The 23,065-nt window shown below is 41.7% G+C and overlaps 1 protein-coding gene and 3 long non-coding RNA genes across 9 annotated transcripts; 1 reads left to right on the top strand and 3 right to left on the bottom strand.

Moving 5' to 3' along the window:
* Positions 1 to 3,134: 3,134 nt before the first annotated feature.
* On the bottom strand, positions 3,135 to 4,379 carry LOC123041881 (uncharacterized). Its single transcript, XR_006418661.1, has 3 exons — positions 3,823 to 4,379; positions 3,563 to 3,741; positions 3,135 to 3,476 (listed from the first exon to the last, which is right to left on the bottom strand). It is a non-coding gene; the product is annotated as an uncharacterized lncRNA (long non-coding RNA).
* Positions 4,380 to 6,090: 1,711 nt separating this feature from the next.
* Positions 6,091 to 11,899, bottom strand: LOC123046475 (uncharacterized). 6 transcript variants are annotated; one of them, XR_006422350.1, is made up of 4 exons: positions 10,210 to 11,899; positions 9,668 to 9,754; positions 9,311 to 9,404; positions 6,091 to 9,249 (listed from the first exon to the last, which is right to left on the bottom strand). It is a non-coding gene; the product is annotated as an uncharacterized lncRNA (long non-coding RNA). The 6 variants fall into 6 exon arrangements; XR_006422352.1 differs by having other exon boundaries at positions 9,311 to 9,401; XR_006422351.1 differs by having other exon boundaries at positions 6,091 to 6,872; positions 6,960 to 9,404; positions 10,210 to 11,500.
* A 188-nt stretch (positions 11,900 to 12,087) lies between these two features.
* On the top strand, positions 12,088 to 13,899 carry LOC123046474 (uncharacterized). Its single transcript, XR_006422346.1, has 2 exons — positions 12,088 to 12,229; positions 13,328 to 13,899. It is a non-coding gene; the product is annotated as an uncharacterized lncRNA (long non-coding RNA).
* Positions 13,767 to 22,609, bottom strand: LOC123046473 (ent-kaurene oxidase 2). The gene is made up of 8 exons (XM_044469851.1): positions 22,333 to 22,609; positions 17,990 to 18,150; positions 15,448 to 15,609; positions 15,193 to 15,336; positions 14,808 to 15,062; positions 14,554 to 14,712; positions 14,278 to 14,472; positions 13,767 to 14,164 (listed from the first exon to the last, which is right to left on the bottom strand). Exons 1-8 carry the CDS (start codon positions 22,478 to 22,480, stop codon positions 13,847 to 13,849), a joined length of 1,542 nt encoding a protein of 513 aa, XP_044325786.1. The 5' UTR covers positions 22,481 to 22,609; the 3' UTR covers positions 13,767 to 13,846.
* Between the last annotated feature and the right edge of the window lie 456 nt (positions 22,610 to 23,065).

Genomic DNA, 23,065 nt, shown 5'->3' with positions numbered 1-23,065 from the left:
CCCTCAAGTAAGTTGTCATCGGTGCATAAAGCAATAAAAATTGCTCCTAAATATGTTTGATCTTTTATTGTAAGCGAAAATTGAGCTTTGTACGAACTTGTGATGGCAAAGTAATAAAAGCGACGGACTGCATAATAAAGGTTGCTATCATAAGGGGCAATATAACGTGACGTTCCTTTGCATTAAGATCTTGGGCATCCAACAATAAAAAGCGCATGACAACCTCTGCTTCCCTCTACGAAGGGTCTATCTTTTACTTTTCATTATTTACTTTTATGCAAAGGGTCAATAGTATACGTCCTCATTCAACCTCAAGTATTCTATAGTTGGCAAGCATCATGTGGTGGGGAAAGATTTAGGCACATATGGCCCGTAAAATATATTTGACCATGATTTATTATTGTTGACAATTATCTTATGATAAATTAGTTGGGAGGCAAAATATTAAGCTCCTATCTTTCTCTGTGTTTGATGGATGCCATTTGTTCTAAGAATATGCTTTGAGTACTAGCAATCATGGAAGATGATAGATGGGGGAGGGGAGGGTGGTGGGCGCTTGTGCCTCATTAATGGGCACATGGGAATCTCCACATGTGCAGGCTGGAGATGCTTGTGGTAGGCGTCGACTTGTCGTGTGAGGAACTACCTGCATGCTTACTGTGTGGGGAACTAACTACATGCTCGCTGTGTGGGGAACCGCTGCACAGTAAGTTGATAGTGTCGATCAGTTGTGGAGGTGAACGCGGGGAACGCTTAGAGCATCTCCAGCCGTCCGGCGCCCCAGGGACTGAAATATCGCCCTCTGGTGGCTAGCCGGCACTATTTTCACTGTGGGGAGGTCTGTTTCCCAACCGCCACACCAAGTTGGCCCTAGACCACATTTTTAAAATACAAGTCCGGCTAAATTTAGTACAAAATGACACAAATTTGGGCAAAATTCAGGCGGTCTCAATTGATATTTGTACAAAATTAAAGACACAACTTAAAAACTTAGAAAAAATAGAACTACGTTGCCGCCGTCGCCCCGAGCCTACTGCATGCCGAGGAGCTTGTAGAAGGCGGTGTAGTCGCCGTCATTGTCGTCATCGTCATCGTGCATGTCGTCGCCGTCCTTGCTGCAGCCTTGTCCTGGGTCGCCTTGGAGGACGGGGTTGGTGGGCGCCGGCACCTCCTTATTGCTGTCCTCGAGGATGATGATGCCTCCCTCGTTGCGGCCGTGGCGCCGAGCGGTGATCTCCTCGAGGGCGCGGCGCTGGCGCTCCATCTCTCCCGGACATAGTCGTCCCGCGCCCATTTGAGGCCCGTCTCAAGGTCGGCGGCTATGTCGGCGTGCTCGTGCTTGACAACGACAGGCGGCGTCACCGGCTCCTTCTTTGGCCTGACCAGGCGAATATGGCTGCGGGAAGGAGGAGAAGGTTGCCGGCGGCCCTCGTTTATGACGAGGCTACCGTTGCGGCTGCGCCGGTGCTCCAGTGTCTCCTGGGGCTCAGCCTTGATGACGGCGAGCAACGTCATCGTGCCGGAGGAGTAGGAGCTGGAGGAAGAGAACCACGCTCCCGCCATGTGCCTTGGCAGCCAAGAGATGTCGCCGCTCCGACGTGAGAAAGTGGGTGGCGGGTACTCCAGTGCATTACCGCCCTCGATGTCCTTGAGGACGGCGTGAATCATGCGCCCGGGGACGCCCCACCACTGTCGGCGGCCGGCGGAGTTGTGGCGCCCCCATGGCGCATGTGCGCCGTTCATGGACGCGAGTTGGTCGACGTGGCGGCGCTGAAAGTACGTCATCCACAGCGCGTGGCTGTCTGGGGCGTACCTCGGTTGTTGTCGTGCTTCCTCCGGCAGCACCGCCTGGATCCGCGCGATCTCGGTGCGGTGTTCAGCATCTGAGGGAAATGGGGGCACGGGAACGCCGCCGGTGCTGAGCCTCCATGAGCACGGCACGCGCATGTCGGGTGGCGTAGGGTAGTTGGCCTCGTAGAGGAGGCGGGCCTCCCACTCATGCAGATGGCGACGATCGAAGCTGTTAGCCGCCGCTCCATCATCGGGGAAACGCTCAGCCATCTGGGAAGGAGGAGGAGAGAGCAAAGGGCGTCAAGGGGAAGAAGGTGGTCGGCGGGGAGAGAGCTGTGGGAGACGAATGTGCGGCCAACGGCAATGATGGGTGGTTTTTATGGCGGCGAGGGGGTGGCAGCAGTGTGGACGCATGGCAGAAAGGGTGCGGGATGCGCGGCGGGATGCCTTCACTGTTCCGGCCGTGATCAATGGAAGGCTGACCAACGACAGCCTTCGCATTGGTTCGCGTGGGAGCCGAGGCAAGGCGCTGAGGACGATGATGCATCCGCTGACTCGACGGGCCCACATGATGGGAATTCGGTGCGGGAAGGTTTTGCACATTTTTTTTCTTTTGTCCGGCGCCCCTGTCGGGCCCCAGCGCGTTGTGTTCGACCTGGGTCCACCGGCGCCAATTTCGGTCCTTCCCGGCGAAATTTGGGCTTCTAAGGGCGCGACTGGGGCCCTTTTTTAGCGTCGGCGATAAAAAATGGCCTGGGGCTGTTGGGAGGTGAGTGGAGATGCTCTTACGGGAGTATGCATAAAGTTGCACGGCGTGTACCAGCGTGGGGGGGATTTGTTTAAATGCCTATCATGCCCTCCGTTATGAAGGGGTATCAGATGATCTTCAGCGTCGATGTGTTTAGAGGGGATGTACTGAAGTAGAAATGTAATATTGTTTCACACATAGCCAGCTGCATAATAGTTGTAACAACTTGAGTTGTGCTCAGCTGAGTGCAAGAAAGATTTCTCTTCACTAGATGACCCGTTGCGCCCATGGCGCAAAGGCCAAATGTAAGCCAATTGGTGTAAGAGTGTGCATTAACATATTGTTTTTCAAAAAGAATAGGTCATATACTACATGCAGTAAATACATAAGATTGGAAATGATACACCAAGTCATGCAGGAAAGGACCCTTGTGATCTTTTTAGATTGGATAAATAATCATGTAGAGGCCTTTGGATATGAACTTGAAGGAGCATATATTTCCTTTATCATGGTTGTTTCAAAAGCATGCGATAGAGAAGTCTAAGTAGCGGATAATCGATAGCTAAATGCACAACATTGTCTTAGGGGATTACATAAGATCGAAAAGGAGGATAAATATAGATGTCTTTGTAGGCATTTATACTAATACTATGTTATATAGAAAGGGGCTCCTGCAACTTGCTTATATTGAGTAGACAATCAGGTGCAATCCCTTGGAAGTGCATTTGAAGCCGAAAGCATATGCTTTCCCTTCGTTCATGTGGGTCCAACGGAAGAAGTCGCTCCAGCCTTTAGTGATGGTGGCCCTTTTGTCAACTCCCTTGATAAAGCGGGCCGTGACAGTGGTTGTTCCATCTCCAGTTGTGATTGTAAGTTCATCGTGGTCAGCATCCATGTGTGGGAAAAGGGAACCCGTAGAAAAGTGGACATTAAAGTACTGAAAATAGTAGTAAAGGTTAGTCACTATATCATTTTATACCATGCTATTATATGAAACAGAACAGAATAATTGCGAAGGATTACCATTCTTTTGCCTTGTGTTGCAAATGTTTCTGTCATGTGGCACACATAGTAGTTATTAGGCGTGGTGGTGCTGCGGATGATCTTTTGCAGTGCATGAACATTATGGTTGTAGAGCCTAACTGTGTTGCCCCACACAACGTGGCGACTAAACTCATCTAAGTAGTGCTTGCAAGGCTCACCTATGTTAAATTGCACAAAATTATACTTTTCAGTAGTTGTTGCGAGAGCTGATGGAATGGGAAGAGTAATGTAGTTCTTACCACGGAGAATGAACTTTCCAGGCTTTAGATGGATTTTCTTGCCTTTGAACTTTTGGATTGAGCTTGCTTTGCGTGGGCGATGAATATACTCATATCACTTATTGTGCTTCCGACATAGTGGTTCGTTTGTGTTGAATAGGTAAGGAGAACATTGTAAAAGGTTGCAACAGCAGATAGAGGATAACATAAACAAACAGAGGGGCTAATTAGCTTGTGTGTATTAGTGAAAGGCAGAAAATGGTATCCATCGTATATGGTAAGCTGGAAGTAGTAAGCAGTGCTTGCACATGTAACAACAAATAAATTACAGCATTAATGAATAGCAAACACAAGATCTATTGGACCCTGAAAGAAGTTTGTTTTATTACATACTTGATCAACTTGCATGTGTAAGTGTGATACAAAAAACTTTTCAAACAGCATGCATCAGCGAAGAAGAAGAAACATTCTTTGCAATTTATAAACAATTATAAATACATTTTTCAGAATTACCATGGGTAATTTGGCCACCGCTGGTATCATTGGTTGTGTCTACCTCCTCTTGTTTAACAGCAGCCATCTGGAAAGAAGTAATAGAATAATTAAGCTGATATATTAGACCGTGGTATTAGTTGTGATGATTAACAGTGATGCACACAGACTTAACAGGCCATTAGTAGTAAAAGGCGGTCATTATATTTAATAAATAATCCTAGCCCTCAAAAATCTGATTTCTTTATGTGGGAGGGGAAGCATATCGCTCAATGCCAGTGGGTGAAATCGACGGCATCGCATCGAACCCAGTAGAGGGCAGATCTCTCTCGCCTCATTTTCAAGGTGAGGGCAGATCTCTCTCGCCTCATTTTCAAGGTCTGGTGGATGAAGATCTCATGGCTCTTGGCCATGTGAGTGCTCTTCATTGACTTGAAGATTGGCCAGTTCTCAAAGACGATCTTGAGCGAAACAATAAACTGTATGCGAATAATCAGGATGGGATAGTGCTTGTGAGCATCATATTAAGAACCAGAGACATGGCAAAAATTATGGTGATTTCATATGTTAATAAACCGGAAAAAGTAGCAAGATGAGTCTGAAAAACATATCTCTTGACAGTGCTCTCTGGCAAGCGTTGCAGAGATCGAGAAAACTTAGTCACAGTCTCTATAACAACATCTCCTATAGGCTAGGCGTAACATACAGATTTTTGGAGCTACAGTGTCTTCTAGCATAGCATCTAAAAATAGTGCTTGATGGAAGATGTACAGGATCTATTTGGAAATTTTGAGATGATATTGTAAGTGTTAGGTTATCTCTCATAAAAATAACTATATAAGTATTAGATAAATTGATTTGCCTCTTTATCGATTCTGTAAGAGAAATCTTGGCTAGTCTGTACGAATCTAATGCAGTTGTTGGATCCTACCTCGTAAATCTGGCGGTTGGAACGCGTATGCAGAAGGGAAGAGGTGGCTTGTTCGTTGGTGAGTCCTTGAGCCAGGCGTGCCGCGAGCGAATGCGTCGGTAGCACGCCGTGACGATGGACAGCGGCGCTACTTCGGAGCGGCTTCTTGGCCATGTCTCCAGCAGCCGATCGATGCCAGGTCGGTCGCTGTTGATGCGGATGGGGGAGGTGGTCCGGCGGTGGATCTGGATAAGGAATCTGGAGCGGCTGAGTTTAATGGGAGCTGCGGTCTCCTTCTAAAAAGGGTCAGGCGAAGATTTTTATGGGTTGGTGATGGGCTGTGAAATTTTTCGAAAGCCAATGTATTAAGCAGGCTGGTCTATTTTACAGAAACTTGTTTAGTTGATGGAGAGCACTTTTTTGCGGCTACAAAAGCCAGAACCACATTATTATTATTATCTTTGCGGGGCAGAACCACGTTATTATGTTTGTTAATGAAAAAAATTATTTCTGCGCAGGCGATTTAGTAGTACACATTTTTTCTGTTGGCATAAAAAAATGTTTAGCATAGTCAAGGAGCTATATGATTGGTTGTGTATGGTAGACAGAAGGGCGACAGAATGTTTTGCAAAGGAAAATAAGAATGTGATTTTTATGAAGGCTAATCTCGATGGAGAAAACAGGGGCATCTGAAAATTGTTTTTCCTTTTTTACCAATAGGGCTGCATATTTTGTAAGCATCTATAAATTCCAATGGATTACTTTTGGCTTGTTGCACGGCATAGGGAGTATATCGAACAGGTGTGTATGATTGATATTAGAGTCATGGTGGCTTGTGTTACAATAAGCAAGCAGGGAAAAGAATGAATTAGAAATAACAAGCCTCGGTAAAAGTTGTTGTTTTGTAGATCAGAAACAAAGGCGCCATAAAATGATTTAAGTGTTGCCAAATGGGTCCTCTTCATGTAATAAGCATGTAATATTGCAGAACTATAATATAGTCTTCTTAAACTAAATTGTGACAAATTCTTACTCTGGCACACTTGAGGTAGTCACCACGAGCATAAATTCTTTCACCATCAAACAGTCTCTTATTATCCATTGGTTTTACGACTCTTGTCAAACTGCATTCGCACGACATCTATGTGAGGTTCACACATTCAAAAATATGGTCAACTTGTAATTCTATGGTCAGCAATACTGCAAAATCAGATAAATGTTTTGGAATGGCTAAAGAGTAAAGATAACACACAAAAAATAGTGACTTTGGTCCAACAAAGCAGAAGCACATGATTACTGATTTGGTGTCGGCTTACTTCTTAAAGCACAAAATAGCACGGCTACACAACCTTGCTTTGAGGAAAGTGAGCATAATAGCTACCCATTAAACGCGGTTATGAAGGAAAAAGGGCAACCTAACCATAATTGCATAATGAATTATTTTGCAGCAGAAACAACATCATGTTGGCCAACCTGAAAGAAATGACTCACCTTTAATGAAGAAGGAAGCCGAACAAACCCACATTATAACAGCAACAAGAGAATTTCCAAGAATTTCTGGACTACAAAAATTCATAGAAACTCCATTATGTGGGACAAACTCACATTGGCGAGCTTGGTGAGCAATTACACAGGGACACGATTAAGCAAGCAAACTCAAGACCTGGTTCTAACAATTGACAACCGTGAAATAATACAATTAGTGAGTGTGAAATATTACATGCTAAGCAAGCAAACTCAAGAAACTGATTCTAACCAGTTAACTGTAGACAAGTAGTCTAGAATTCATGTGACATGTGGTGTTCTCTGAATAACTATAAAAACAGAGGAAAACAATAGAAGATGGTAAGAAATAATTTTATGTTGCAGAAATAAGAATACTTAATGAAGCATTGGGGCATAAGAATACATAAATGAGTCAATAGTTAACTCATTAGCAAGATCTGCACTTCAATCCAAAAGTAAGAGCTGTCTATTGTTGATCACTTGCTACACTGATGAAACATTCATCAGAATATTATCACTCACTAACCGACAAACTGGCACACACAAAACACACATCATGCATGAGGTAATGGCTCTATGGGCATCGACATCACCGATCCATACCTGCGCACGAATTGATGAACAAAGGTGAGGGCACACATGGCTAGCAAAGGTAAGATAATCAATATAACCATAGAGACATGAAATCACATGAATTCAGGTATACAATGGTACCTACGGGTATAGGAAATCAAACAGATTTTGATAGCATAAGTAAATCACAAGAATTAACTTTGTGGATTGTAAGCATGGAATGAAATAACTGTACATCTATTTTAGTAAGCACTCGATAACGAATCAAGTTTAGGAAATTATCTACTCTAATCTGATTGCGCAAATAAAATTTCCGTCGGCACACACCAGAAGACTTGCATATGGCAAGTGAATTTCGGCAAGACAGGTAATCATAAGCATAGTTAAAACCAGAACGAAAAGAGTGGATTTGAAACAGAGAAGGTTGCCCCAGGGAGCAAGGCATAATGTGTAGGAGATCATGGTCTGCTTCATTGAAGAAGAAAGCAGATCAAAGACCTAAGAACAAAAAGAATGGTCAACCAAACTGGAAAGAGAATGAGAGAGAGATCTGCTGCAACCACTATTTGGGTGTTGCTTAATCATCTTATCTTCTCCGTGTTGTTGTCTTTTGAATCGGAAACTGTTTGAATGTACAAGGATCCAAATAAAAATGTAACTAATATCCAAAGAGGCATTTTGGGAAATTCATTTAATTCCATTGGAACTAAATACTCGAGTAAGATCTCAAGTTTGAATTTCACTGGAAATTCAAATAAGATCAACCCAAAATAATCAATGCATCCTTTCTTATTTGTTTTCTTTTGAATCGGAGACTGTCGGAAGCTTTTCTGAGTGATGTAGAGGCCCAGCCACTTGTTGATGATCCTGTAAGATGTGTGGGAATCCCACAAGAATCAAATGCCTCAGGGATCTCCTCGACTGGACAGTGGGAAACGGGTATATACATTTGTATTTCTCCAGCAATGCCACAACAAAGAGCAATTGTTGTTCTTGGACTAATATGCAAATAAGATCAACATCAAATGCAATGGCCCAAGTCTACTCACGATTAGTGTGAAAAGGACAAATAATAAGAATAATGAAAGGACAAGATAATCTCCTTACAACATATGAATACAATAAAGCAAGGATCCTATATCATACTACATATATTTGATGGATTGCGTCATTTTCAACACCTTTTCATGTAATACAACATGATACATTACAATGTAATTTATTTTATACGTTCATAAGAAAGTGATTAAAAAGTAGTTCATTAGCACAAAACAAAACTAAAAATATTGTTCAGTCTCTCAAAAAACTAATCAAATACTTTCCACCTAGGCCCTACCAAAAATTTCACCCTTTGTCAAACGGTTGTCACTCTAAAATTTGAAAAGAAGCTAAAGCACATAACATAAAAGGTTGGTCATCTATTGCAATGCCACAATAGAAATCAAACTCGACTTTCCATTTTCTGCCACACACCGGGTAAGAAATTCACCAAGCACGCACAAAACAAAAAGGGCGAACGTAAATAAAGTCTCGTTGTATATACATATTAGCCACATGATACAAGTTCACTGGTAGATCAAGAAAACATCAACAACACACCCTACTGTGAGGAAAAGCTCCCACAGATTGCTGACTATTAGATAACAATTTATTTACAACATGTTAACATGTAAAGTGAATATAATTATAGATCTTGATCTTATAGAACCAAAACCAACAAAGAACATTTCATAGTTATCAGATCAAATTGTTCCTCGGTGAGTATAGACTCACTTCCACTGACATGGAATGTCAATTTATATTGTGGAGTCCACTCATCATAAGTTTACCTTGTCTGGATGTGCAAACATTGATTTTTGTTTTAGAGTCCAGTGGATAACAATGCAGGGACATAGAACAAGATTTATTCTCAGAATACAACAAATGGAAGCGACATGGTTAGAACCTAGAACTCCGTTCTTCGGAATCTGCAAATGAAAATTCAGTTGGAAACTGCAGTAGTTCAATGAAAACTATGGACGCCCTTACCCTCTGATTAATTATGTAATGCAGCCTCCATTGGGTACACTCAATTATTATAATAACCGTTACCCTCCCGCAGATCATGATCAGGCACTCGCTGCTTTAGAAAACAAGAGCATATTTAGTAAGGCATATGAAATCACTGCTATAGAATCGGCAAATGACAGTTTAGTTGGAAACTACGGTACCACGATCAAAATTATGGATGCCCTTACCCTACTGCGACTAAGACACACTCAGTTGTCAAAATCAGTCACCCTCCAGCATATCATGATTAGGTACAAAAGCATATTTTCTCAAGAAACGACATATCGACATAATTATAAGAAAGAGGAATCAATAGAGTAGCAGTAAGGTGCCAACCTCGCCAAATTTAGTCACTGTATTAGCTTGAATATGAATTCCAACTGGCTCCATATCATTGACCTTGCAGGAAGCAACATAAATGCACTGAACAGTTGCAAATTCAGAGTTAAGAGTGTTTTCATGACGGAAAATATGGTTGTGACTGAAGATGGTAAAAAATGGTAAACTGATCTATCTTCGCCTTCCAATTTGTAGGAACTAAGATCATACACAAACCTGTATACAGTACCAATGTAACTTGTCAAGGGGTAAAAATCAAACTGCTATTCTCCAGAGTTGAACTGAACTAAATACAAAATAAGGCATTGCAACGAACTTGTGGTGGAAAACCTACACATTAATTCATCTTGGCAAAAGAAAGTAGTCAAGGGAAAAATAATAAAATTATGACTAATGCGTCACAATGCTTGATTGGAGTTTAACCCGAAAAAGAAAACAAGCTAAGAAGATCATAGATGCACCATAAGAATTCCAAACAAGCACTGCAAATAACCATCGGTGTTCAAGAGAGAGAGGGGGAAGAGAGACATAGGGTTCACCTTGTTCTTCTTTACCTAAATATTCCTCAATATTCTTTCTTTGCTCCTTTTCGTCGGATTTGCAAACAACTGGGAAAACACAACAGCTGTTCGGTCGAACTGTGTCTTCCTGAGCAGACCTCGACTGCGCGAACTAACAACAATGTTGTACTACGTTCACATGGTCCACTTCTCTCCTTTCTAGTCCATGCCATAAAAACTGATCCTTCCACTGTAGATGCCAGAGTAATTAAATTATAATTTTTTATTTCTATTCCCTGACAAAAGTGTAACAGGACAGCTATGTTTGGTAAGCAGTATCATATACTTCGTCTAAAAAAGGGTATAACATATACAAGCGCATATATCGAATGAATATGAGTGTGTAAGATATTATACAGCGTCGCAAAGAGTGTCGATAGCATTGTCAATTTTGCCGAGGTCCATGATCAGCTCATCAAGAACATTTAGTATGCTATTTTCTGTACAATCCATTGCTACTCTGCATGCACACGCACATGTGGTTTTAGATAATGGAGGAGTGACATTGTTCTTCCATGCAAGTTATGTTGATCACAGAACCAAATTTTAGGACAAGAATAGAAGCTAGCTAGTTAGTACTTTCAGTAGTATCATTCATTTATTTATTTTCCTTGTTGAGGAAAACCTGTTTTTCTTTCTTTAGAAAACAATCTACAAGACAGGGAACAAAGAAATCTTCTGAACCAAACCTGGCTAGACTGTGGTGGTGCTTGCGTGTGTGGTAATTTAGAAATGAAAACAAGCTAGGAAGATCATAGATGCACCATAAGAAGAAACAAGCATTGCAAACAACCATAGTTGTACATGAGAGAGAGGGGGAAGAGAGAGAGAGAGAGTTCACCTTGTTCTTCTTCACCAAAACTCTTCCAGAAACCCATAAATTGATATATAAAAATCAGATTATTGGTAAAAGGGGAAGATGTACTATTAAAAAAAGAATTAATTCCCCTTAAACAAAAATGCCATCCTAGGATAAGAAAGAACAAAACCAACTAACATGTCTAGCAATCTAGAAACAGGGAGTCCGGGGAATAGTTGATATGTGAGCATGAGTTGGTCAAGGAGTGGTAAAAGTCAAAATAAATAAGGGCACGTACAGACTAATTTCTTCTTGTATCTATCTTTCCCTTAAACAAATGCGGTTCAGAGATGACCTTGGCTCGTTGGAGCTCCGGAGCAGCCGTGAACTCACAGCCATCGGCAGCAGATGAGAAGGAGGAGGTCGCCAAAGGAGAGGGGGCACCAGATCCACAGAACACCACCCTCGTTGGATGTGCCCGCCCCATGCTGCAAGCCACCACCCACCCCCGTCTCCCTTCTCCTCGATCTCCCATTCCCTTATGTGATGCGCCATCGTCGATCTATCCTCCCCTGCCCAAGAATTTGGGCGCGGGCCTGGGATGGGGCTCCCCGAGGTCCAGCGTCCCATGGCCGGCGGCGCCGCCTCACCAGGTCGCTCGTGTGGTGCGCTGCGCCCGATGCGGTGGTCTTTTGCCTCGCGTGGTACCGTGCTCTCGAGGCATTGGTTGTGCCTAGCACTTCTTGAGGCTTTATATGTTAGATTATCACAAAAAATAAAAACATATAATCAGAATATCTGAACAAATTATTCATGCAAACCAGTATTCATTACACACTTGTATCACGCTCGAGCTTGTTTGGCCAAGTTGTAAAAAGCAACAGAGCTGGTTCTTAGTTACCATTTCATTATGGAGAACACTTATAAACCGCGCCGGCCAAAACTTCGGCCGGCCGCATTGACAGTATGGCACAGCCACGTGTAGGAACCACGCGAACAGCGTCCACATGCCAAGCTAGGCCCATGCGGACCCTTATCTCCTTCGCTTGGCCTCGCATCCTTTTTCTCCTCCGCTGCTCTCTTCTTTTTTCTATTTTGGCCATGGCGCCGAGTGCCTGTCCCCTCACCACCGCATTTGGAGCTCACCGTCGTTAAAGGATCCGACCGCCTACAGCCACGAGACCTCCCTCCCCCACTGATGTGAGCATCTCTCCCCCTTCCCTGCTTTGAAGTTTTCTCTAGCTGTTGCATCTACAGAGGACGTCACACACTCCCCCATGGCCCGACGATCGATGCATGGGGCTGGTAGCGATTCCGCCTTGCCGGAATGCCCACCACAGGGTGTTGCTGCAAGCAAGGGGCACCGGTGGCTGTGGGTTGCGGCAAGGAAGACGGGGCGCGCTCTCTTTTTACGCCCATGCCATACCGCTGCTTCAACCGGCCAAATTTTTGCTGGGACCGGCAATGATTTTTGCTGGAACTGGTGTCTGATTTTGCTGGGGATCTCGCATAGGTGCTGATATTTTGTCGTGACATATTTGCTGGAACTAGCGACAATTTTTGTTGGAACCGGCGATGAAATTTGCTGGAACCGGTTTCTAAATTTGCCGGAGACCCTGCGTAAGTGGTGATTTTTGCTTCGACATTTGTCGAATTTTGCTGGAACCAGCGACAAGTTTTGCTGGAACCGGTGATGGAATTTGCTGGAACTGACCATTTTGGAGTTGCTCTGTCCGTGTCGGCAAACCTGCGGCAAGGGGCCGCTGGTGCTGGAAGCGGTGGTGAGCAGGAACGGGCTCCCTGTTTTGCTGCAATCGAGCATCCCAGAGCTAGAACCGGTGCCCCCCGCTGCTTCAACCCGCGAAAGTCTTCGCGCCGTGGAGACGGACGGCGTGTTGCGGGCTACCTTTTTGCTGCAACCGGCCATCCATTTTACTGGAACCGTCATCAGTTTTTTTTGCCATCGGCCACGCGATTTGCTGCATCCAGATGCGCCCTCGCCGTCGACGATGGAGTTTTTGCTGGAACCGGTATATGTTTTTGCTGAAACTAGCTTTTCTTTTTGATACAATCATTCTTTTGTTTGCTACAATCGAACCATTGAGAGTCTTCTTGTTGAGCTTTTTTTGCTGGAAATAGTGTTTATTTTTGCCGGAACTAGCAATTTTGGTTGCTACAATCAACCATTGAAGTTCTCCCTGCTGAGGTTAATTTTTTGCTGGAACCAATGTCTAGTTTTCCTGGAACCTTATAATGATTTTGTTTCAACCGAAGACTGAGAATTTGTGCCTTTTTTAGATCTGTTTTTGACTGGACGTGATGGTGCAAACCGACAACTGTGGCGAGCCGGAGGCGGGACGTGATGGTGCAAACCGACAACTGTGGCGAGCCGGAGGCGGGGTTACCCTACGATGCTACAATAATGGCGCCCGCACACTGAATCTGATCAATCTGATTTATTTTTAGAGTTGCATTCATGGTGAATCGTGCTGGAACCAATGGTGGTCCTGATGCAATCCAGACGGCCCCGAGGGCGGGACCTCACTAGAGCTCATCGGGCACGGTCACGGGGGCACGACCTCACCGGAGCTTGTCGGGCACGGCCACAACGACGACAAGGAGAGGGAGTGGAGGTGTGCACGTGGGGGAGCTTGTGAATCCCCTTGTTTTTTTCTCGCGAGGAAGACAACACAGATAGGGCCAAATCCAATGGCTAATGATGAATAGATCGGGTGGCTAGCGTAAGACCGGACCAAACGTTGGGCCGGCTCGAGTACTGCCTTTTCATTATTATTATTATCAAAACAATGCTGCCATTCACTTGCTCCCTCTCGGAGAGAGATGCACGTAGAGTGGATGGAGCTTGTAGCTGGTGAGCTGGACTGTGTCCACTTTGTCCTCGTCGCCCTCCTTCAGCCTGAAGGAGAATTCCTGCACCATGCGCGCCATAGCTGTGCACGAGATTACCGTTGCCTGCATGCTCCCGGCGCAGATCCTCTTCCCGGAGCCGAATGACATGGTTTTGTACATGTCCGCAGAGTCGAACCTCGGGTCCAGGAATCTCTCTGGCCTCCACTCCTCGGGCTTCTCCCAATCCTTCTCGTTCATATTACACCCGTACAGGTTGATGATAATCTACAACAATTGAGAAATTCTTCAGAAATCCACGGCCGGCAGCCGAAACTCAAGGTGCCATCAGCTATGATTATTGCATGTAGCTCGATGCCATGCATTGCTGGTTCAATTACCTCTGTGCCGGCAGGGACGTCATAGCCGGCCAGTTTGGTGTTCTCATGGACGAACCTTGGAGGCACCAGTGGGACAGGAGAATGGAACCGCAGCGTTTCATGGAACACGGCGTTGAGGTACGGTAGCCGTCGCAGGTGGTCCTCAGTGACCGTCTCGCCCGCGCACACATCCTTGATCTCCTGGTAGAGCCGTTCCTGATGTGCCAAGAGTATTTTGTTTGTGTTAACAATTTGTTCCATGCAGAATAGATAACCGCGGGAGACTAGGAAACTCGCCTGTTTTTCTGGGTTTTTGGCAAGCTCATACATAGCCCACTCGGTGGTCACCAAAGTAGTATCTGCATTCTCGATGACCGCCTCCCATACCAGCATCATCAATTGGTCGTCTGTCAGCGCGTTTTCTGCCACTAAGAAATCCAGATAGGACACCCTTGCCTGCATATCGCAAATGTATTGCGTCAATGAAATGAACACAAAGGAGTAAATGGATCAAAATGAATCAGGCTACAAGCTATGTGCATTGGAGCCACCTCGCCACGTGCAATTCTTTTCTTCTGTTCATTGATCAAGGCTCTCATTACGCTGGTTCGCCTAAATTCTGTGGTATGAAGTCCTGTTTCAAAGCCCTTGTTTGGAATCCAGCCGAGGTAGGGGAAGAAATCCCTCCAATCAACCTCAATCGCCCACATCAAGATGTCAACCACAGTAATCTGGTAGATTTCATCCCTCGATATCTCCCTCCCAAACTCCTCCACGTAGACTGAACTCACACCCTCGCCTATACTCTGTAATTGTAGTGTGCACTCTCAGTATCACAAATAATAAACAAAGCACCCGAAGATTGATTTAACTCAAGAAAGTGATACTAATGACACTGTGGAGCAGCACAATCCATCATAAAATTTGTAGACTAACCTGGACCAAGGACAGGCGGAACAACTCGTCCTTGAAAACATCTCTGAAGTTCACAGGGGAATGATTCGGGTTGTCAGTCACCAATGTACGAAAACTGCTCAGCATGTTATCCATCATCAGGTCTCTTGTCTCCCGAAATTGTTTCTAGATGTTTTGGCAAGCATTTTGTTCTGAGATGTTAGTTAACTGAAAGCTTAACCAGACCCAAGAGATGTCAACTAAGCTGTCTAATTTCGAAAGTGTTAGGGCTTATACCTGAGTGGAAGAACCCAACATGCCCGCCATAACCAAACGCTTCACCTTTTTGTAGAAGTCGCCATAGTCACTCATAGCAACCATCGCTTTATCGCGACCCAACACATCTAAAGATTTAGGTAGCTTTCGAGTAGATATCGATGAGTATTTTGCAACCATTGCCTGCAAGTACAGGACATAATATATGTTCTTGTAAATTTATGGTCAAATGTGACACAGTTCTACAATGCTGCTATTATTTCTTAGTTTTGCATCGCAGCTAATATCAAGAAGAACTATATATATGGATGAGTATTTTGGCTACTTTCTAGCTTAGTGTTTATTTTGGTAATTTCCAAGGAAAAAGAGGTCATTTTATAACCGTTTGAGAAGAGAAAAGTTACTAAAACCATTGGTTCACCTCCAACATGAGGAAATGAGCGATAAGAATAACCTTCATATCAGCTTTAAACTTCAATTTTAGGGGTGGGGGTTAAGGAGTAGTATCTAGATTTTTATTATCATGTTGTCAGTCAAATGAAAAATCACTAAGATACTGTCAACATAAGCATACAGAGTAAATGTGGACTAACGTAAAATTATTTTTTAAAAATAGTCCAATTATTAAGGCCATGTTCTACAATCCACCAGCTCCCAACTCCGCAGTATTTCTCCGAGTGGGTAGCATAATGGAGTGACCAATGGATCAGCGGTTCTGGGATTGATGCGCTGCCATTCAGCCTCCTATTTGATGCTCTTTGTGCCGTATTGTCTAGGTAACGCACATAGCGCTCGGTCTTGGGAAAGACCCACTTCGGTCCTCCATCCATAGCTCGTCTCCTATGAGTGTTTTTCTTTCCTTCATTCGTCTTTTTCGGTTTTCCAGTTCGTTTTTTCCTCCACAAAGAGAACTGTTGGTGGATTTGTTTCGATATATTAGAAATATATCATTTCAATATGGAAAAAGTTCAGGAATGAATATTTACGAAAATAGAAAGATTTTCACACATCTAAATATATAATAATTTTTTAAAACATTAAATGAATTTAGAAATAATATGTTCATTTAAATATCAAAAAATACTGAAATACAATAATTTGCGTGTAATTTGAAAATATACACCAATTTAAAATATCCACAAAATTAAAAAAAGTTTGTGAATTTTAAGTGAAGCTCTCAAATTTACAAAAAATGTTTGTGTATTTGTCAAACTTCGTTTATTTTGAAATGGCTCCTGAATTTTAAAGATGTTAGTGAGTTTTAAAAAGCTATAAATAAAGGGAAAATAAAAATACAAAAGTATGTTGTAGAAACCAATGAAAGAAAAACAGAAAAAACGCTCCCAACCCAGTAACCCGCCTGTGTAGTTGGTACGCCCAAGTCGCTAGCACTTGTTCATTTCACCTACAATTCGTCCCAAGAAGTGAGAGGAAATAGAAAATCCTATTTACCGATCCGTGCGGCAAACTGTTGACCTACCGCACAAATCTGGAGTAGGACTGTAGGAGGGACTAACTGAGCTGGCCCTTTTTGCATTCTATAGATCCAGCTTTTGGGAACCTTCTAGACGGTTACTAACCGGTTCAGGTCATTTTTTTTATTTTTTCTGTTGTTCTTTTACCTGCTTTCTTAAAAAAAACATTTTACTTTTCACATTTAAAAAAATAGAATTTTGAAAAATATCATAATTTTAAAAAATGATTGCATTTGAAATTTAAAATAATGTTCGTGTTTTAATTTTTCGAATTTTTAAAAACTTCTTGTTTTCATAAATTGTTGGCAAATTCAAAAAAGTGTGATTTCAAAAACTGTTCCCATTCACAAAATTTATTCACAACTTCATAAATGTTCACAATTTCAATAAAGGTTTGGGGATTTTCAAAAAAAAGTGCTTTAGAATGATCAAAATTTTAAAACAATTCCTGTTTTCGCAAAATGACCTGAATTTGGAAATATTACATATTTTTTCAAAAACATTCTTAAAATTTAGGAAGGGTCCAATTTTTTAAAAAGTAATTCTTTTCAATACATTATTTCAGAAATATTCTGGCATTTGTAGAAAAAAAGGACTGAAAACTGAAACAAACCCAAAAATAAAAAAGATCATGGACGAACGAAGCGCTTGAAGAGGGAACGCCTAACTAAATGGGTTAATACCTTATCATTTGAAACCTAGGGCAGACAACATGCCTAGAGCCCATGTCCTTTGCTTCCAAATGGACCTAAACCCACCCTTCTTAGCGGGCCATATTTGACCTTATTGTGTTCTCGACACAACTAATTGCTCGGTCCACTAAAAAAACTAGTAATTGCTCGCTAGTGGAGCTGAGCTCCCGAATTGTTTTCCCGAGTTTTTTTTTTTTTGCAGTTTCCTGCGTTTGGTTTTCGTACGGAGAGCCGTATTTAGGCCGGGGGAGGCGAAGATGAGGATGCCTATACCTAGGAGTGGAAAAGAGAGATATTTTTATAGCATTCTAATAAAATGATATTTGTGTAGCACAACTTAAAAATTAATTCTAAAATGGCCTTAATAAATATGGGAATTGACTATTGCCAGATTACCTCCTTAGCCACCTCTCTTGTGTTGAGCACAGCTACTGACGAAGCCCCGGTCTTTATAGTGTATATCGGACCATAAGTCTCAGACCATTTTGAAAAGGTCTTGTGAGGTTTCTTTTCTTTCAATTGGTGCAGATTTCCAATCAGTGGTAAACCAGGAACAACTGCATGAAATTTATATAGAGCAAATGAGATTTAACATATATTTTTCTTGCAGCAGAATATATCTATTATTTTGCTAGCGAATTGAAAGAGAAAGAACGACAAAGGTTTAATAATGGTCTAAAGTATGATACATTGAAGATATAAGATTAATCCTTGACCTAACCGCAAAAAGGAAAAAGATTGATCCTTAACCTAAAGTTCGTGACGACTGATGCACTAGGTAAATCTTGTGTAGAGAATAAAATACATTCCAATCTATTCTGCTTTAGGATGGAAGTTCATCACAACGTGAACTAGGAGATGTAATGCACGTTGCACTACCTTCTGGTATTGATGCACACAAAATTTGTACCAATATATCTATTCAGACTTAATTAGTAATTAGAAGGTGATGGTGACAGAGAGAAGTGTACATTTCAATTTGAAATTCATGCCCTAGTATAATTTACAACTGTCAACTTCGAAACTAGTTAGGACGTGCCCCTAAACTATTTAAACCATCTACTTTACCCCTCTTGGACAATTAGAAGGTAGTTTTGCTGCGACCTTGCCTCCCGGTAGACCAGTCAATGTTGATGTGCCATCTTGGTAAGCCTAAATCGCTCCTATCTAAAAAGAACGTAGTGTTCGGCTAGCAACACTTCCTAGGTGTGTTACTTGTTTGATCCCAAGTCCACAATCGTCGCCTCCTGCCACTCGACACATGGCCCAGGTTTATGCTAAGGTGAACGACTAGAGTAGCAACTACCCATCCACGAGCTTGCTACGTGGATGTTGTTGTATTAGCTAGCGTGCCATCATGGACGCCGGAGGAGAGGTTCATGTTGGCGACCACGACCACCGGCATGGGGTTCATCTATGCAGGCCAGCAGAAGGATGTGGTACTTTTTTGAGTAAAGAGACAGAGCAAGGATGAGGTTAATGGCATGGTTTGTACATGACTTTGTCAAAAACGATGAAATGTCATCCTCATTGGCAAAAACCACCATCGAGTTGAGAAAAAATTATGTTCTAGCCAGATTTCAAGTTTGAGGTTGTAAGTTAAACTTGGTCGCGAGTTCATGGTTGTAATGTGCACTTCTCTCTTGGTAATAAACATGTACAACTATGGAACATTTGAGAGCTTCCTCGTCCATTGTTGTTTGAGTCATAAGGACACAATGACATAATTTACTTACTCTAGAAATGTATAGTTAAACAAGCATCTTCATGTTAGGTAGGATTACATCTATTTGTAATCTAGAAGCTGAAAACATCCGGCAAAAAAAACTACCTCCAATCCATAATGTAGGTCATTTCATAATTTTGCCAGCCAAACTTTTGCAATTTGACCATCTATAAGAAAATAATTTACTACCATCCGAAACATCGATTTGATGTTGCTATATTGTGGATTGTAATTTTGTAACGTAAAATTACTCTTATATAAGTTAGCATGCTTAAACAAAAATTAGTTGATAAAATATCATCAAAAGACCTATATGTGGATGGAAAGAATGGTGTACTTATATGTTTTCGAGGACACCTTCTTCATCAAATGCTACGACCCGGCTATAGTCCTTTTAGCCACATGACATGAAGGGTTCATGATCCAATAGTTGAACACATGGTTTTGTGGTTGGTATGTAGCAATTGCTTAACCAATTTTATGGTTTTACTCTTTTATTTTCAAATGTGTCCTATGATAACATAATTGCGCAAACATATTGAAGACACAGACAAGCACACAAACATGCATATAGTTTGAATGGATATCATAGTCCAAAAAAAGAAGATAGGTGGAAACAAAGCAGGTTCCATAAAGGTATGTATACGTGCCAGATTGTTTACGTTAAGTTTGGAAAACAATTGTAATACATGCCACATTGTTCAGGTTAAGTTTGGAAAACAATATTAATATTACTCTTATTTGTATCCCAAATTAATATTTTGAGATATAAAAATGGGAAAATTATTTTTTTTATTATGAACATCAATGAATTAATATTTTTTCATACAAGCATATTCATTGTACTATCATTTATTTTTTTCATACAAGCATATTCATATGATTTAGTCCGAAGTCATGTCAAACCCATGAAAATCATATGAATATGCTTGTACCAAACCCGTGTACATATGATTTATACTTCCATGAATATGCTTGTACCAAACCCATGTACTACCAAGCAAATTCATATGACTTCGGACTAAATCATATGAATATGCTTGTACCAAACCCATGTACTACCAAACCCATGGAAGTATAAAATTTAGAATAAGAAAATAATGTGAATTTCCATATTGATTTTCCTACCAAACCCATGGAGAGTGCATAAACAGACAAGTTCAGAAGGATTTTAGTTATATTTGTTTATATTTAATACTGAAACGTGGAATTAAAAATATTGAAATGAAACTAGCATTTTGAATTCCAATCGTTTGAGCAGATGGCATGGACAACGCGAACAAGAAAAGGACAAATTACCATACAAGCGAATGAGATAAAATTCTTTAGCATTTTTTTAGTATGCACTAGCAAATACATTGCATTAGGTAGAGATCTGAATGATAAAATTAGAGGAAGTTAAGTAAGCATGTGCAAAATCATCTAGGTGTGTGACATTGCACTAATATTATAACACAAACAACTAAAATACCACAAACAAAAATAAAAAGATTCTCAAAGAAAAACTGAAAGATGTGGACGATGTGTTCATCCTTTTATATCAAACTACCTCTCAACTTAGAAGCAAACAAAAATTGAAGAAAAAAGTCACTTGAATGGATAAAATTATAATAATACGACATTAACATTATTTTAAACTAATAATTTTGGCCCATGGTATACTTAATTCAAAACAATATTACACTTGTTGAGTGAGTGATGGAACTATGATATGGTTAGCGATGTGTCTAGTGAACATACATGCCATATTATTTAAAAAAAGTTCTCAAGTGAAGCGAGTATTAATGTATTTGTTACAAATTTTAATGGCACTATCATTTATTTATTTTCATACAAGCATATTCATATGATTTAGTCCAAAGTCATGTCAAAATCTAAAACAACATCAAATCTAGACGCACAAAAGCATGCGTCACTGTGTTAGTAGTATTCTCTATGATGGGTAAAACTAATATTTGAACTAAGTCGGATTTATAATTCATCTGCATACTTCAAATGAAATTTAGACTCATCCAAATGAATCAACCAAGTAATACATTTATTTATTTTTCTTATGTACTCCCTCTGTTTCTTTCTACTTCACATACTCCCTCCGTCCCGAATTACTTGTCCCATAATGGATAAAAATGGATGTATTTAGAACTAAAACATGTCTACATACATCTATTTATGTGACAAGTAATTTCGGGCGGAGGGAGTATTAGATTTGTCTTCAGTCAAACCTTTTGAAGTTTGCCCAAGTTTATATAAAAAAAGTAACAACATTCACAATACCAAATCAATACCGTTACATTTATTATGGAATATATTTTTATATTTAATATGTGTTTTTAATATAAATTTGGTCAATGTTTATAAATTTTGACTTAAGACAAATCTAATATGTGGACTAAAAAACGGAGGGAGTACCTTCAGTAAGTAAGACAAGGCAACAATCTTACGACAATATATCTATATAAATTGAGTCCTGGACTTTTCTAATGCTCAAAGTATCAAAAGGAGGAGATTGTTTGACTGGATTAATCTGCATCACAAGTAGGTCAACATGTTCTTTAAAATATCAAACCATCGTATTTTTCTATATAGAAAGTATTACTTGTAAAATTTGGTGAAATTACCAACTCAAAATAATGGGGAAATTATTGTATAGTGCAATATATTTTGGTAAACTCATTTATGTTGGGCTCCTATTTTCAAATCCCTAATAGCCACTACTTGTCCTAAAACAAATAGCAATTGATTTGTGCTCATACACATAAGATATACCAAAACCATTGTACTGCCATAAGGCAGGGAACATAACTCGTCAAATAGCTATGGCAACTATGGTTTATCTGATTTCAAGAAATAATATAAGTACTGATTTTAAGAATAAAAAAAGATACGGTGTGTAGTACTACATGCACTGTTGGGGATGCCATTGGTAGCACTGTGGAGGGGATGAACTGAAACCACGACAACAAAAAGAAGCAGAGCAATACAACAATTAGAGCAATAAAAAGACGCTCGTCACCTGGGGGCGCGTTGGTGCGGTCCTTGGGGCCCGTCCCGCCGTTGCCGGCCTGTACAGCGAGCGCGGCAGCCGCGGCCAGCCCGCCAACGGCTGCGGCAGCGACCGTGCCTCCACTGCTCGCGGCGAGCGCCGCCAGCAGCGACTCCATCGGAGTCGTTCGATTGAGCGGAGCCTGGTGTGGAAGAGGAGGAAATTAGGCAGCGGCAGGGGAGCCCGGGACACTAGACGGGAGAGAACTGACGTGCGCGCTTTCAGTATTTATAGTAGTGACAGGGTGAATATTAACAAGAGTGGACGGGCTCGCCTGGTCATGAAATCGCGAGGCGCCCAATTGCCTTGGGATATGAAGCCCAGCAGGTATTGTGGGGGGAGTACAATACTTCGTTGGCAAAAAAGAATACGACGGCATAGCCAGAGAACACGTGAGGAGCTATGGTGAATGATATGTCGTCTCACTGAAACACATGTTGCTGCGGCCGGGTCAATGTGTTGAGCACGTGATGCCGCGGTCTGTGCGTGTTGGACCTGGAATTGTGTTATCCGGCTCTGCAGTCCAAACACGTGGTTGAAACCCGTGAGGTGCTAAGTGTGTTGACTTAGAATTGTATTCCTAGACTAGAAAGCTCGGAGCAATAATTAAGGGAATATTTGTAGAGTTTTGCAAGTGCCAGCAGTACTAGGGGGGGGCTACAGATCGGGTTTCGTACAAGCCGGCGGCTATTTTCTTCTTATC

This window comes from Triticum aestivum, chromosome 2B (assembly GCF_018294505.1).
Source record: "Triticum aestivum cultivar Chinese Spring chromosome 2B, IWGSC CS RefSeq v2.1, whole genome shotgun sequence".
Lineage (NCBI taxonomy): Eukaryota > Viridiplantae > Streptophyta > Magnoliopsida > Poales > Poaceae > Triticum > Triticum aestivum.
The sequence above is the reverse complement of the archived record's forward strand: the minus strand, read 5'-3'. Positions and strand labels throughout refer to the sequence as shown.